Below are 17,177 nucleotides of genomic sequence, written 5' to 3'. Positions count from 1 at the left end.
CACGGACTCGAACTACGCCAGACTGAGCTTCACATGCCATCTCCCTGGCTGGACACAGAATGGGTTCAGAACTGCTAACAACAAGCCAGTCAAGCATCAACACCTGTTCCAATCATGCAACGCCATCACCAATGAACATGATATGCTTGTCTACTGGAAAAAGGTTAAAGGGCACTCGAAACAGCCTGGTCAAGACAAAGACTTGAATGATCAGACAGATGCCCTTGCGAAAGCAGGTGCACTCCATGGCGATCTGTGGTCGCCTCCAACCCCCCCACCCACCCCTTCTGTGGCAGCTGTTACACGCAGCCAACGTCTCGCTGACGCTGTTTTACCAGCATCACAAACTCTGTCACTAGCTCCCCAAATTTCTAAAGACGACATAGCTTCTCTCCAAGCCTCTGACGACACCATACAAGCTATGTTACACCACCTTGCTGACCCCTCCACCTACCCAATCATGTCTGCTGACCTCGCTAAGCTACCAGGCCTCAAACGATTGAGTGACATAAAGCACACGTTGCGCGTGACAGACAACATCCTCTGGTACGTCCCTGATGAACTCACAACACCAAAGCTCGTGGTTCCCCAGTGCCAAAGGGGGGTCATGCTAATGTATGCCCACGACGCACCGTGTGCCGGACACCACGGTATCAGAGCCACCTATGAAACACTAAAACAGGTAGCATACTGGCCCGGCATGCAGCAGGATGTTACAGAGTATGTCAGGGGATGTCTGGTTTGCTGCCAGTTCCAGCCGGCAAACCCAAATCACTGAGCCCCACTGCAACGCAGAGGAATAACATTCCCATGGTCAGACTTACAGATCGACTGGGTCGGACCCTTACCTAGGTCAACGAGGGGCAACAAATACTTCTTGACGGTTGTGTGTCAATTTACCAAGTGGGTAGAGTGCCTTCCAGCACCCAACGACACAGCCCAAACAACAGCATACCTTTTGATGAACCACGTCTTCTCCAGGTTCGGATTGCCATTGAGGGTTAACTCGGACAGAGGAACACACTTCACGGCAGAGACTATGCAAGAGATGTGGAAACTATTGGGCGTGCGAGCCCAGCTCCATATCAGTCATCATCCAATCTCATCCGGCCAAGAGGAGCGAACCAACCGGACGGTGGTCGGCATGTTGAAAAAGTTTGTGGCAGTGAACCAGAAGGACTGGGATGTGAAACTTCCCCTTGTGCTTATGGCTATTAGAGCAACCCCGAATCGGTCAACCAGTGTGCCTCCCTTCGAGCTGATGACTGGACGACAGATGACTCTGCCGTTACACCTGTTATACATGCCCGGAGACTCCAACCTGGTCACAGCGTACACTACTCACCAGTACCTCGAGGAGCTGCACAGGCATCTGAGAACAGGGTTTGCATTCGCGCAACAGCAACTCCAGAAGAGTGCGGAAGGCCGAAAAGCATACTACGATCAGAAAGCATCACGAGAGGAACTGGATGTGGGTGATAGGGTCTGGTATTACCGCTTCGCCAGACCATTGCAGACAGCCTCACATCGGCTATCCAAAAAGTTTTTGCCACACTGGGCTGGACCCTACGCGATTGTTGACAAACTATCCCCTGTTGCCTACAGGATAAGGATTAGTCGGGGACAGACAGAACCAATCCTCAAATGGGTCCATCGCAACCAGATTAAAAAACACTCAGTTTCTGGGCGAGAGAGAGAAGGGGGGACCAACACTTACTAAATTTTACTCCCTCCTCAACGAATCAATGCCAGAGAACCCACCATTAGAGAAAGCCACGAACAAGGCTGACCAGCTAAAGAATGTCACCGCTTATCCACTGCTTTCTTTCTTTTCTTTGTCACCAGGATGCTGCTGGGGCTTGCCACCCTGATTCTTTGCTTAACTGGAGGACTGCCCCTGCCGGATGTCGTGTCGCTAGGCCCTACATCGGGCATCGTTTTAAGGGAGCAAACTGGCCTTCTAGTAACCAACTGCCGGACACACACTCAAAAGGTCTACGTCCGACTCAACTCCCGTGACGTCTATAGAGCACACTACCCCATCGTAGCACCACAGCTTGGATGGGCTGGAGGGCGATGGACACAAACTGCGCTGGACCACGCGGAGGCCGACATCAGCCACATGCTCACCCAACTTCAGAAGATGACCGTCACTCAAGCCGACCTGAGTGGGCAAAACCGGCGCAGCAAACGTTTCCTGGGAGCTTTACTGGGGGCCGCCGCCGCAGTCGGAACTCTGTTCAACCTCGGAATCACCAGTGTCAACGCCGTGAGCCTGGCCACTGTCAGGCGACATGTGAAGGAGATCCAAACTGAGATTCCCCAGCTAAGAGCACAACTGACAACTCAAAGCGAAACCCTGCAGACCATAGGCAAGTCATTAAAGGGCACTGTAGTAGTCCTCAACACCCACAGTGTCCTCCTTAACCAGACTGTAAATTCCATGAAGCAGCTCTTTTCGGTGATTCAGAAGGATTATGCACATGCTCAACTTGTGACAGCGCTGATGTCAGACATGCTGCGAGAAGTGAGCTGGCGACAGTCTCGCCATGGGCAGAATTCCACCATACCTGGTACCGCTGAGCCTTGTACAGACTGTGTTGAACTCTGCCACCTCAGGACCAACCAACCCCCTTCAAGCACATCTTGCATACTCTCTGGGTAGTGCCATTCCTCTATACATAGCCCCCGAACAGGGCGAGATAGCATTTCTGTTGAACTTACCCATTATTGAGTCTAAAAACATTTACAGACTCAAGGACATGGTAAATGTCGGGTTTTGGCAAGGTAGCACCCACATCCGGATTCACACCCCCGACATGGTGGCCTACCACGACAGCAATGACCAGCTGTACCTAGCCCCGAACCTGCGAATGTGTACGCTGACCAAGGACATCCATTACCTTTGCCCGAGTAAGCCATTCCTCCGGGACAACACAGAAGGAATCTGTGGTATGCACCCCATGAGAAGCGACACCCGCTGCCCCGCGGAGGCTAGACCTCGTGTCCAAGTCACCTACACCCAGGCCGAAATTGTGGGAGACCGCTGGTTAGTCAACACCCCAGCTCGGGTAGCAACTCTAACCTATGACCAGCATGATACCGCTACTCGCATCAGCTTACTTGATCAGACTATGTGGATTCAAGTCCCGAAGGACGCAATCCTGCACATTGATGATTTGGCACTCTATCATTTACCCAGCGAAGAATACCACACCGAGCTGGAGGTTTCTACCTTTTTCAAGGACTTTAATTTCACCCTCGGTCCTGAACTAGAGATGAGGATTGCAGAGGGAGGGCTCCAGTTGATCGATATCACCCCCATCGACCAGGCCTTACTGACTCTTGATCGGATGTCTGCTCTTACCAACTCCCCTGTGGTCCGATCCTGGACCGCTGCGGATACCGCACTATGTTTAACCACCACGTTAGGATATGCCCTTACCCTTGGCCTATCTTTTGTCCTTTACAAAAGGGTCAACGGAATGCAGGAGTCAGTAAACAAGTGTCCCGCGGTGTTTCCTCGGACCTTCAAGCGGAGCCGCGAGAAAAAGGACATGCAAGCTGAACCCGAACCTAACCTGATCGAGATCGACCCACTGTCAGTGCATCACAGCACTGAGGACGAATAAGACCCACCTGTCACCTGGACTATTACGATCCCACCAAACGTCGCCCGCCTAAGCTTCTATGCGAACCCCGTCGGCCGAAGGGGGGAATATGTAGGATCTTACCCAGACAAAAGGGGACCATTTGTCACCTCATAACACCTCCTGACCTCTCAGTAGGGGTCGACTCCCCCGTGATTAGAGATCCGGGTGTCGAAACAGAGAAAACCATTGTGGGACATCGTAAAACTGTTGATTTCTCAAAAGGGCCTAACCGGCATCCGAAGATTTGGGGTGTTGTTTGTAATAAAGAGGACCATTGACGGTCGTTAATTACCATGACCTTTCAGTGGGACCCAAATCGGTGCCAGCAAGTCTGACCCAACTGTCTTCCTGTAACACATTCGTCAATTGACCAGGATAAATCCCAACAAACACTAGTGGACTTCAAAGATCTTCGAACAGGGAGGATGGGGTCTTGTGACTATAGATGGACACCAGATGTGTTAAACAGGAATGAGGGCAAATGGTCAGACTAGTTTGAATGTTCCCTCTTTTTCTTTAACCACACAAGAATAGTTTAAAACGGGTTTAAACCAACATTTTCACATTGTATCTTTGTCCCCATGTTAACCGGCCTCGCCTGTAATCTCAAAAGCATGTGTGTTTAAGTGTATTCTCTTTATATTGTGTTTTTATACAAACTTCAGGTCAATGTACTTATAATCATGGCTTGTTTTATATCCAAATGTTTCCCTTTTCATTCCTTAAAAGATGGTGTACACCATAGAAATGTATTTTACACTATACTCAATATATCATATTTCATGAATTAATACAGCCCAGATTATAAGTGACCCTCAATGCAAATGAGCTAATGTCCAGAACAAAGAACCCTGGATTCCCCTCCAAAATCGACTCATCACATTGGATAACCCAGTTCTGAGGGCGTGAATCTGTTTAGGCTTAAATCATCTCTGAAAGAAGCAAACAGTGCTCAGTTTCTTCCGTGTTCGCGCGCTCCTGTTCGAACTACCTCCTGAGTCCTGCCTCTTTTCGGAGACAGATTCTCTTCGGCAAAATTACTTCGGCAAAGTTCGCTTCTGACTTCATCCGCCAATCCGGCTACCCGAGAGAAGCCGAAGGATGGAAACCATCAAGACTTTGAGAACCACCTTCCACGGGCACAAAACCTTGCCCAGGCACACTCGAAGGAGACCAATGCAAGTATTAGAAATTATTCTATACAGCTGCGTTTAAGCGTAACCCCTTTTTAAGGAGATTTGTCTGATGGTTCATGCAGATGTGAATAGCCGTTTTGTAATACTGCCATTATTTCCTTTGTCTATTTCTTACTTTTCTTTACTGCATTTATGTTTCATGTTTTGTTTGTTAGCATTTGTTATTTTGTTAGTCAGTCGTTTGTTTCCCCTTTAGTGTAGTAAATAAACCCGCATTTGTGTTATCCACAATTAAACTGTTGCTGTGTAATTTTATCACATGTTAACGTCACTTAAACTGCTTGATTTCGTTATAATTTCTGGAGCGGTACTGTACTACATACAGTAAGAGTGTTATGTTTCCAAGGCCAGGAAAGTAATATTTCTTAGATTTGATATACGATCTGCGGATCACTCGCTGGACGAGTGAATTTAGTTTGTCGCTATTATCAGGTCTGCCGAATCCGTGTATTAAGTGTATAAAACAGGTATAGTTAGTCATCATTAATTATACGTCTTTTACTGTGATCAAACTCATAGTTTCCCCCGAAATACACTACACTGCACTATGAATGATTACATGTTGTGTTCAATAAAAACATGAAAACGTATAATGTTTGTGCGGTATTAGTTTAAGCAGACTGTGTTTCTCTATTGTTGTGACTTAGATGAAGATCAGTACACATTTTATGACCAATTTATGAAGAAATCCAAGTAAGCCCAAAGGGTTCACATTCTTTTTCTTTCAACTGTATGTAGGATAACTACATAAAATTAAGGAAAACTTAATTAGTGAATAAAGATAATACCAGAATCATTTTCATTAATGTTGCAATTTGTTTTGAGGTTTTCTAATTCGTAATAGCCATTTTAGCACCTTTGACAGTGACAGAAACCACCTTATCTCCTGCACAGTCAACACTAATAGCCTACTTAAAGTCTGCTTTCTTGCTTGGTGGTTACCAAGGAGACAGGTCATAACCCACTTTGGAACTTTAAACACACCCTCAAAGACGATTGAGTTATAGCACCCAAAATGGGCCAAAAGTTCAATGGCCATTGTACAGTCTTATGACATATGCCGAATTCATGGGTGAATAACTCCAAAATGCTAAAGTGGAACTGTCTGTTTTTTTGCGTGATGGTAGACAGAGAGACAGGGCACAACCCAACTGTGGAACTTTCAACGCCCCCTTAAAGACAGTTGAGTTATATTACCTCAGACTGGGCCAAAAGTGCAATGGCCCATCGTACTGTATTGGGACATATGTTGACTACAGTAAAAATGTCTGCATTATTGCATGCTGATAGGAAGGAAGACTGTATATAACCCTCTTTTTTAATAAATAAAATATTATGGGGTTTACCTGAAGCCTACTTGTGATTATCACAAATGATTTATGCCTGCTGGCAACTTTATAAAAAAATATGATTAATTAAAAAAAGAATTAATAATATACACACACATCCTGAAATGGTCAGAATCACAAATGTGTTCTGTTTAATTAAAACTATATGCCTTCCTAAAGCCACAATTTTACATGAGGCTCCCTGATGGCTGACATCAATATCATAATTGTACAATGTGCAAAATGCATGATTCAGCAGTTTTGATGGGCGGAGACATGGCCATTGCTCCTGATACACTTTTAGGAACTGCTATGGGACATGGGCTCGTTTCTTTTTTTTAGGTGGTCTGCTGCTTTCTCCCTTCCTGTCTGTGTCCTCATCTGATGTCATTTTTTGCTACAAGCCATACACACAAGCACACACACACACAAGCACACACACACAAACAAACACCTCTATGTAACTTTCTATGCTGCACACGTGCATTTACATTTTTTGCCAGCCTGCCATAATCTTCTTTAATCATTATAAACGTGAATACATAAGTGTAGTGACTGGATCATTGAGAGAAAAGCCTCACTCCATTTTGTCCTGGTTTCTAGATACCATCATCAAAAGACCATAGCAAACCTGGCTCCATGGGGTCTGGTTTTCGGTTTTGAACTCACACCGAGATCGTGATAACCATTTGGTTTCTCTGTAGGATATTTACGACTCATAGGCTTCAAAGCATTGGTGATAAGTTTCTGTCTCATCTCTAGCTTAACATCTGAGGCTAACCAGAGAAACTTTTTTTGACAAATAGGAACTTGTCTGATTTAAGATATCCTTTTCTGTAAATCTATCTAAATGTCTAGGTTGCGTGTTGGCCCTCGTGCCATTTTAAATAGTCTGTAACTGTTAGATATACAAGTTTTGATTTAGGGTTCATTTGATGCATTCATACGTTAGGATGATTCACAGTTCATTGCCTTGCATGTTTCATATTTTACTACTCTGCTTTGAATTCCCTATATGATCAGCGATGTTATAAAAACATAGGACATAGGATGCATCATACTATGATCATAACTTAGTTTAGGTATTAAATGCAAACTGACCATCCTGTCAGTGCTATGCAAATGAGGCTCCATGAGAAACAAAGGAACTTTCTCTGGCAAACTTATCACTTTCATGGCATTGGCCCGCAGACCATCTGGGGGCAGGGCAGGTATGCATTTAAAACACCATCACCGATCCACTTCGAGGTATACCTTTTGGAATTAGGAATTGGAAGGGAAAGAGAGAGGACGCGGAGGACACTCCCGCTTGGGGCTCCCCTCTGGGGAGTCCGATTAGGCCATGGAACTTTGGACTCAGAACCCAAACTCAGCGTTTTAACAGGACTACATTCTGAAAGCATTCAAGATTTCCTGGAATGTTATTTACATTCCAGTCCTGTTGTGTCACGTGGATTGCATCTGCATCTGTATATATGTAAGTTGATAAAATGCTTGAAAGATGTGAAATGTATGTTAAAAATGTGCAGAATTACGTAAAAAAGACAATTTAAAAAGTTTGTTGTTTGTGAATAAAATTTATATCTGAAATAACTTGCATAGATTGAGGGGATGTGACAATATTAAAATCTCACTGGACGATAATACCTTGGTATAATGTCCACTGTACGATAATTATGGCAATATTTATTATGACAAATGTGCCATAAGTATCCTCTTTTCTTTATCTTCTAATCATTAGCAAATGTTGCTTAGAGGAATGAGTTTTAGTTTGAAATGGGTCAAATTACTTAAATCCATTCATGAAATAAAATAATTTCACCAGATGGACCTTGCCAAAGGTAGTATCTATAATTTTTTCTAACAATCTCTATGTAAGGCCAGTAAGTACTATCGTTTCATACAGTCATGTGACCATGATAATATTGACATAATGTTGCTATTGGGATAACATGATATCAGTAATATTGTTTCATCCCTAATACATTGTTATACAAAAGTTATTGCACAATAATATTTGTTATGCTAAGCAGTGATAACAAGATTATTTTATAAATGTGACTAAAAAACATGATAAAAACTATATATAAATGGTTTATTTAAATGGCAAAATTAGATTAAAAAAACATTTAACAAACATTTGGTCCCTTATACAAAGGCTCTTATATATTGCATAGTCTCAAAAAAAAGTATATTAACCAAATGATAAAGAAATAGTTAACCCGAAAATTCTGTCATCGTTTTCTCACCTTCAAGTTGTTCCAAAGCTGTATACATTTCTCTGTTCTGATGAACACAGAGAAAGATCTTTGGAAGAATGCTTACAACCAAACAATTATTGGACCCCATTGGCCACCATAGTAGCGAAACTTACTTTATATTTGTTTTTGTTCTGTTGAACACAGAAGAAGATATTTTGAAGAATGTTGGACAGTAAACAATTCTGGGGCACTTTTAACTATAGTTTGAGAACTATTTGGTTACAAAGATTTGCCCAAATATCTTTCTCTGTGTTTACCAAACAAAAAATGTATAGGTTTGAAACAACTAGAGAGTAAGTAATTCATGACAGCATTTGCATTTTTGGGTGAACTATATCTTTAAATATTAACCAAAGAATAGTAAACAGACATTTTATTTAGGACATAATAAAAAAAGATGATTTATGAAAAATAAAAGTTATCTCATTTAGGAACCAAACTCTTCATGTATAGTTATGTGATATATACTGTATATATATATAATTGTAGTTTTATAACCTTAATTATAACATTTGTAAAAAGCATTTCACCATACTATGTATGTTTTAGGCATCACAGTGGTCCATCATGCCTTTTCTCTAAGCTGTACTCTCTGGTCCGGTGCATTTTCCAGCCAATAAATGCCATTAGAATAATGCCTAATGTCTTATAGCTCACCTGAAGTCCTAGATACCTGCAAGAAGTCATTATCATCACCATTATATAGATTAACTAAACTCTTAACACTAATTATCATAATTTCTTCATTCTTGGCTTGGCTTGCACTCATAAAATAATCAAAATGTACCAAGTTTTCTTTCCTAAATGTACCAGCATTTGAATTTATCCTTACCTGTTCCTAAGGAGATTGTTGTCATAGTAACCACAGCCTTGCTTTTTACCACAAGCATTTTTCCACCAGATACATGTGGAGTCAATGGTCATCCCAAACAGGGTTGGAGCTGGCAACCAAGCTGAGCAGAGAAAGAAAACTTAATGCATTTGGTACTATTTTACTGTATATCATTATTTGAATGTAAATCCGTTTGCGCAAAATTACTGAATTCGTACAGATTTATTGCAGTTCACAATATACCTGGTATTCTGGTACAATGCATTATTACTGTTATCAAAATACGCATAGACACTTTCTTTTGTAGTTAAGATCTTTACATTGACCCCAGCCCATTCTCTGTGTGTTGATCAACAATTACATTGTTTTGAGGCAAAAGACAACAACAAATTTATTTCTGCCTGTATCATCCTTATTTGAACCTAAATTAAAATAAAACTTTTTACACTTAAATTCACCATATACAAAATCAAAGAGGATATTATGGTATTTTACTTACTTAGAACCCTCAGAAGCAGAAATTGAACACCTATGGCAAAAGACTTCTTTTCAGCAGGAACAGCTCTATAGACAGACCATATGTAGAGACTTAATGTAAAAATCAAATAAAACTGTATGTTGGAATTTCACACATTTTAATTTTCCCACGTTGACTATGAATAATGCAGTGAATGAAATTGTGTTTGTTTGTATCAGAAATTAATTCACCTCAACACCATCATGTAGATAGGATTGTGTGTTAGGCTAGCAATTAGCCCAGCCAGAGAGATGAGGAACATTGTTGGCAGTAGATAGTGAGGGCAGGTATTGGCACAAGGGCCAGGCTTGGCAGTGCCCATGTCAGGAACACACTGGCAGTTACTGAAAACCTGTTTGTGGAGAGATGGTGGACAATATAATGGTATGGTTTGCCAGTAAGTGCATACATGCATTACAAGTATTTACAATAAGGATTCTGTAATGTTCTATCTGTGTTTGGAGTAGTTTTGAGATATTTAGCTTCAAAGTTTTTACATTTCATATTGCAAAAATTATATGAGGAACACATTTCATACGTGAAAAAGACAGAGACCCAAATGTATTCTAAATGTACAGTATAAACATTATTTAAATTTGTAAATGTTTTTTTTTGTAACAGGTGAAACGCAGATAGAACCTTCTGCTTCCGAAATAACACTTTTGGTTTAGAATTATAAGGTTCTATCTGCATAACATTCATTAAAGTAAAAATATTTTCAAGCAACACAAACAATTTACTTATACAACATGAAATTATTGTTGTAATAATGTTTTTTAATGACACTTATTTCATATTTTAGGATGCTTTTTTTCTTGTTCAAGTCAAGCATAAAATGCAGTGCTAATTTTTGTATCTATATGTTTTTTCCACAGAAGGTTGAACAGGTAAAATTACGTTCTAGATATTGAGAAGGGCTGAACTAACATGACAATGTTTATTGTTGTAATTAAGACTTTTGCCATTGTTGAGTATTTGGCATTTAGGGCTTAATATTGTTACATTTATGCATTATGAGAGTGTATGTAAACGCAGGAATTAGGAAGCTAGCACGGCTGGCTTGTGTTGTGTCTATAAATATAACAAATAATATCTTCAACAACACCTAAAACAATACAAAAAGGGTGTAGTTTAAACTGCTCTCCTTGACAAGAATATTAATTAAACAGCATTCAGGTTTCTTTGAAACATTGTTTTGCCTTGAACTGTTTGCTCAGATATTTCCCACTGTTACTGAGGAGCCAAGCAACATGCCAAAGAAAGCTCCCTTTGTGTGTATTCAAAGTGCTGATTGGCTCATGGATGGAGCCTTATAGAACCAAATTATAATACGATTTTGTAGATAGAACCTTTTTGTTTCCTTAAAAATTCTTCTTACAAATGCCTCACTTCACCTTCTTTGAGTTGTAACATTCCAGTGAGCTTTAACATTATATATTATTCCTAAAACATCTTTCGTTAATTGCTCATTGAAGACAGACGAAGCTGCTATTTGGCTCTAGTAATGAACCAAATAAAAGTATAAATTAACAGAGCTATGATGCAGTCCTGGGCAGCATCTTACATGGACTCTGTATGGGTTCTTAGAATCCATGGTGAAGTTTGTACAGCCAGCATGGCAGGGTGAGACGTATTCAATATGGTTTTCTCCACACACTGGGTTAAAGGCACTCCTGGGGCAGGAGCAGTTGTCAGTACAGGATAGCAGCAGCCTGCAGAGCACATTGACATGATTTAGTCTCTGTACTTGCAGAATACCCACACACAATTTTTTTAATGAATCACTAATCCAGACACATCCAAAGTAGACATCCACCATTCCACTAACATCCAGAGTAGAGTACAGCTTTCTGCGAAGATGGGTCAAGGTACAGGATCTGCACAATTCAAAGATTTAAAGAGTATATAACATGAGATCATGAAATTGACATTTCATGCAGTGTGTTATGTTGCCGTGTTTGAAAGTAAGCAGTCTGTCAAATTGTAAATCTGAAGGTGAATAAATAACAAAGTTAGTGCTTGGGAAAAAGGGAGTCGACTTCGAATCACGCAAACGAGTTGTCCCTAGTCTGATTCGCGAACCGCCATGGATGTAAATCACTACATATAGTCCCTGTCTACTTTTTGCTAGGACTGCCCGCAAAGAATTTACTCTTCTACCCAAAACACTATAGCTTGTGAGCCTCATTCATGGTAGACCTATCACAGCAGACTAGCCCATCAGACCAATCAGAGGGGATTAGACAGATGAAGAAGTAAGGTAAGAATAACTGCCTATTCTAATGAAATAATTGTGTTTTTCACCTTATATGTAAATAAACTTGTTGTTGGACCCTACATAAACCAAAGTAGGACCTTAAAAAATTCCTTTGTTTGTACTCTTTATAGAAAAAGTTCATTAAATAACAAACATGTTACTTTTCTGCTATTCCATATATTATTAAAATATATTATACTATTAAAATTGCTATTCCATTTAACATTACAGGTGAGTTTGACATAAAAAACACAATAATATGTTGCATTAAATAAAAGTAGTGATTTAAATTTAAGTCCTCAGGTTAAACTGAAGCATAATTTTTGAAAAAGTGTATAGCTTGACTCTCCAGTGCTTTTTTACTTATAGTATAAGAAAAAGAGTGACCAGATTATTATTCAAAGAACAATTTTTGAATTCTATAAAGAAATTAAGCGCTCATTTTAGTACGTAACACTTAACGTTAGCAACTGCTATTTCCAACAGGAGTTACAGTTGTGTTCAAAATTATTCAACCCCCAATGCTGTAAATGGTTTTAGGGAATTTAGTGTACATTTGTAATTGTATTCAGAATGAAATCCTACAAGGACTTCTTAATGAACCATATGCAACTAAAATGACATCAATTAGTTTTGTAATACAGTAGTAAATGTTTCTTTTGTGAATTCTTCATTGACATAATTATCCATACCTTTCAACAGGACAATGATCCCAAGCATACCTCCAAGTCCACTAGAGCATGGTTGCAGATTAAAGGCTGGAACATTTTGAAGTGGCCATCGCAGTCACCAGACTTAAATCCGATTGAGAACCTCTGGTGGGACTTAAAGAAAGCAGTTGCAGTGCGCAAGCCTAAGAATGTGACTGAACTGGAGGCTTTTGCCCATGATGAATGGGCGAAGATACCCGTCGATCGCTGCAAGACACTTGTGTCAAGCTATGCTTCACGTTTAAAAGCTGTTATAACTGTAAAAGGATGTTGTACTAAGTACTAAGATTGAATGTCACTTGGGGGTTGAATAAAACTGATAATGATGTGAGCTCAGAAAAGACATTTGTGGTTATTTCATTATAAATGTTATGTTATATTTGTCTGACTTACACGTGCCTCTTTGATTTAATTGTAAGCAGGATGACTGAATGATCATAATCAATGTCAAACCGACCAAAACAATCAATTTCAGTGGGGGTTGAATAATTTTGAACACAACTGTAGCTTGTGTTTCACACAGATTACATATGGATCAATTTCTTATCAAACAGTTTCGTGCACTTAGCACACAGCAACAAAGCAATGTGACGGTGACAAAAGAGGGAACTCGAAGAATCGAAGCATGTAACAACCACAAATCAACACAAAGATGACGGAGACGTAGTTTGTGGAGAGTCAGCACCTGCTAAAAAGAGAAAGGTATGAGTCATATAGCATGAGCATAGAAAATTTCAAGAAAAGTGGACGGATTCTTTTTTATTTGTTCTCCATGGATCGAACCCTTTGCGTTTACTATGCAAGCAAACCGGCTCTGGTTTCAAGCACAGTAATTTGGAGCGCCATTTCCAAACAACGCATCCAAATTTAAATAAGAGTTACCTGCCTAGAAGGGAAATAAGAAAAAGAAAATTGGAACAGCAAGTAGAATAGCAAGTGTGTGCACAGATTGAGCCCCTAGCATGCGAGGTAAGGAGAAGGGGCTTGTTGGGCTCATGAAAAAAAGACAATGGAATCTGATAAAATCAGGAGTCACTGGTATCCAAACTCAGAAATAATATAATTCAAAATGTAATGCAAACAGTTGTTCGTGTTGTAAACTTCATTGTCTCCAGACTGCTGAACCACAGACCATTCCGACAGTTAATTGAAGACTATGACACAGAATATGGTGATTTACTGATGCAGAGTGAAGTGAGGTGGTTATCTCCTGGAAAACCTTCTCCCTGAGATTTGCACTTTCCTGGCCAGCAAAGGAAACAGGAGCCATAGCTGGAAGACCCATGCTGGATTATACAGCTGGCCTTTCTGACTGACCTCATCTGTCAACTGAACACTCTCAACCTGCAACTTCAAGGAAGAGATAAGCTTCCAAACAACATGCTAAATGCAGTCGGAGCATTTCAGAACAAATTAACTGCACTGTACATAATTGACAGAGTTCATTCACTTCCCAAAACTCAGAGCTGTCATCACAAATGACCCATCTCTGCAGCAGCACTTCAGCCACAGAGAATTTGTGATTTTTTTGGAAGAGCTAAGGGGGGAATTTGAATCGAGATTCAAGGATGTAAATGAACTAAAGGAGATTTTTAACTTCATTGCAAACCCCTTCCATGTGGATGTGTCATCTCTCCTTCCAACTATCACTCTTCTCTGCCCTACTCATCATGCTGCTGTAGAAAGTGAAATGGTAAAACTGCAGACAAAAGACATTCTCAAAGCTGAACTCCGAGCAGGTGTTGAACACTTCTGGAATTTGGTGTCTGAAGAAGATTTTCCCACTTTGAAGCCACTTGTGCAAAAAACACTTGTGAGTCAAGATTCTCTACCATGAACAATATAAAGAGGAAACACAGAAACCACCTCACCAATGAACATCTTGCATGCCTCACACGAATCGCAACTACAAGCTACAAATACAATATAAGGAAAGTTAAGGAAATGCATGCTTCCACTCATCGCAGCATTAAGGTAATCCTGCTTTATGTCATTAAAGGAAATCATCTTGTTGCATTTCCCCCTTTCTGTATTTGTTACATTGCATATTGTATGTTCACGGATGCTAGATTTATAAGCAGGTATGCATTTTAAGACTGGATGTAACTTTTCATACATTGCTGAAAGGTGGCTTGCCTATTGACATTATTGTTGCTCTCATGAAAAAAATAGTGAAGACCACTGCAATACATCATCGCATTATTCCTGCAAATTTGCATGCCGGACTCCGCCCCCGGATGTCTGCCTCAAGTGTCTGGGCATCCAGCTTGCTGAGGCAGCATTTGTGGACACATCTTGCCCACACTGCGGTCATTGCGGTCACGGGTGGCTGTCTTCTTCCAAAAACCAGCCACCACCTCGTTAGCTTCCTGGGCAGTGACGACAGTGGCCAAGGCCCTGCCGTCCGCTAGTCCGAGCAGCGAGGGTGATATGGGGACTTCTGTGAGCGTCAATCTGTCAGCCAAGCGCTCACACCCCGTCACGCTCATCTGACCGTTCCCCAGGAGGCGGCTCCCAGCCATCTGGATCCTCAGTCACGTATCTGGAAATGGTGAGTGATGATGATGAGATGTCTATTGCAGCATCGGAGGGTGATCTGCTGTCATCCGATCCCGACGAATCGTTGCAGCTACCTCCCAAGGTCGGACAGCACAACTACCGTAGCGTACATCAATCATCAATCGCATACGCTCACGGCAGTCAACACGACCCGCCCGACACCTCCTCCTGTGGAGTCACCAGGTGATCCGTTCCCTAAGAGCGACATACATCCCAGGTGAAATGACAGCCGACACGCTCTCTTGCCAGTCGACGCCTGGGGCAGAGGGGAGACTCCACCCCCGTGCAGCCCAGCTCATTTGGGTGCAGTTCGGGCAGGCTCAGGTAGAACTGTTTGCATCCCCGGACACCGCTGATTGCCCGCTATGGTACTCCCTGTCAGAGGCCCCCCTCGGCACGGATGCTCTAGTGCACAGCTGGCCGCGGGACAAGCGGAAGTACGCCTTTCCCCTCAGTGAGCCTTATCGCACAGACTCTTTGCAAGGTCAGGGAAGAGGAGCATCAAGTGTTACTAGTTGTGCCACACTGGCCCAACCAGACTTGGCTCTCAGGTCTAATGCTTCTGACAACAACTCCCCTGACGAAGGACCTGCTTTCTCAGGGGAAGGGCACATTGTTGCATCCCAGGCCAGACATCTGGAACCTCCATGTCTGGCCCCTGGACGGGACGAAGAGATCCTGTGTGACCTACCCCCAGCAGTGGTTGAGACCATTATTCAGGCTAGGGACCCGACCACTAGGCGGCTATATGCCTATAAGTGGCGCCTCTTCTCGTCCTGGTGTTCTTCTCGCAGAGAAGACCCACAGAGTTGCTCGATCTGGAACATGTTGTCCTTTCTACAAGAGCGACTTGAGACTAACCTCTCACCTTCCACACAGAAAGTGTATGTAGCCGCAATAGCCACTCATCACGACTCAGTTGCTGGAAAGTCTCTGGGATAGCACGACCTGATCATAAGGTTCCTAATGGCCCCTAAAGGCGGAATCTGCCTCGCCCACGCTCCATACCCTCTTGGGACCTTGACATGGTCCTGGCGGGCCTTAAGAGGCCCCCCTTCGAGCCCCTCAGAGACGCAGCTCTTCCTCAGCTCACGATGAAGACAATTGTCTTAATAGCGCTTGCTTCCATCAAGAGGGTAGGGGACCTACAGGCATTCTCCGTGTCCTCCGATTGCCTAGAATTTTGCCAAAGTTCCCACCACTCCTTTTCGGGACCAGGTGGGGAACTTGCAGGTGCTCCCCACTGAGGAGGAAGACCCAACACCATCCGTGTTGTGTCCAGTACGCGCACTGTGCCTCTACTTAGACGGCACGCAGAGCTTCAGGAGCTCTGATCAGCTCTTTGTCTGTTTTGGAGATCAGCAGAAGGGGAGACTGCCTCCAAACAGAGAGTAGCGCACTGGATTGTGGACGCCGGCGTACCAGTCTCAGAATCGCCCGTGGCCACTGTCAGTGAGAGCTCACTCCACCCGGAGTATAGCCTCCTGGTGGGCACTGGCGCAGGTGCGCCTCTCTGGCTGACATCTGCAGCGCTGCGGGTTGGGCTATGCCCAACACCTTCGCAAGGTTTTACAACCTCCTTGTTAAACCTGTGTAGCCCGCGTCTTGCATGGCAACATGTAGGACCGGCAGCCGGTAAGGCGTATGCCTGCGAAAACACCATCCCCCCTTTCCATGGGTGGGTCAGTGTGCTACCTAGCCTCCATTCTCTCCTACACAGGGCAATGAAAAGGCATTCCATCTATCACTAAGCAAGCACCTCCTGCGGGCGGACTGGGCAGAGCAGCCCAACCCTTAGGCCGGGTACCTTATGAGTTATCCACACATAGCTCTAACCTGACCTAGTCCTCCGGGCTTTGTAACT

The 17,177-nt window shown here is 42.6% G+C and overlaps 1 protein-coding gene across 3 annotated transcripts in view; it reads right to left on the bottom strand.

The window, feature by feature from the left end:
- Positions 1 to 7,734: 7,734 nt before the first annotated feature.
- The window catches only part of slco2a1 (solute carrier organic anion transporter family, member 2A1), a 96,145-nt gene continuing 86,702 nt past the window's right edge, over positions 7,735 to 17,177 (bottom strand). For all 3 annotated transcript variants that reach the window (XM_056751443.1, XM_056751444.1, XM_056751445.1), the window contains 5 exons: positions 11,352 to 11,499; positions 9,979 to 10,139; positions 9,770 to 9,834; positions 9,271 to 9,391; positions 7,735 to 9,111 (listed from right to left, as the gene is read on the bottom strand). In XM_056751443.1, coding sequence (XP_056607421.1) covers positions 8,991 to 9,111; positions 9,271 to 9,391; positions 9,770 to 9,834; positions 9,979 to 10,139; positions 11,352 to 11,499 — 616 coding nt within the window. In that variant the 3' untranslated portion in view covers positions 7,735 to 8,990. The remainder of the gene's footprint in view (positions 9,112 to 9,270; positions 9,392 to 9,769; positions 9,835 to 9,978; positions 10,140 to 11,351; positions 11,500 to 17,177) is intronic.

The sequence above is a fragment of the Triplophysa dalaica genome, chromosome 6 (assembly GCF_015846415.1).
Source record: "Triplophysa dalaica isolate WHDGS20190420 chromosome 6, ASM1584641v1, whole genome shotgun sequence".
In the NCBI taxonomy this organism is placed as follows: Eukaryota; Metazoa; Chordata; class Actinopteri; order Cypriniformes; family Nemacheilidae; genus Triplophysa; species Triplophysa dalaica.
This window is presented reverse-complemented; position numbering and strand designations above follow the sequence as displayed.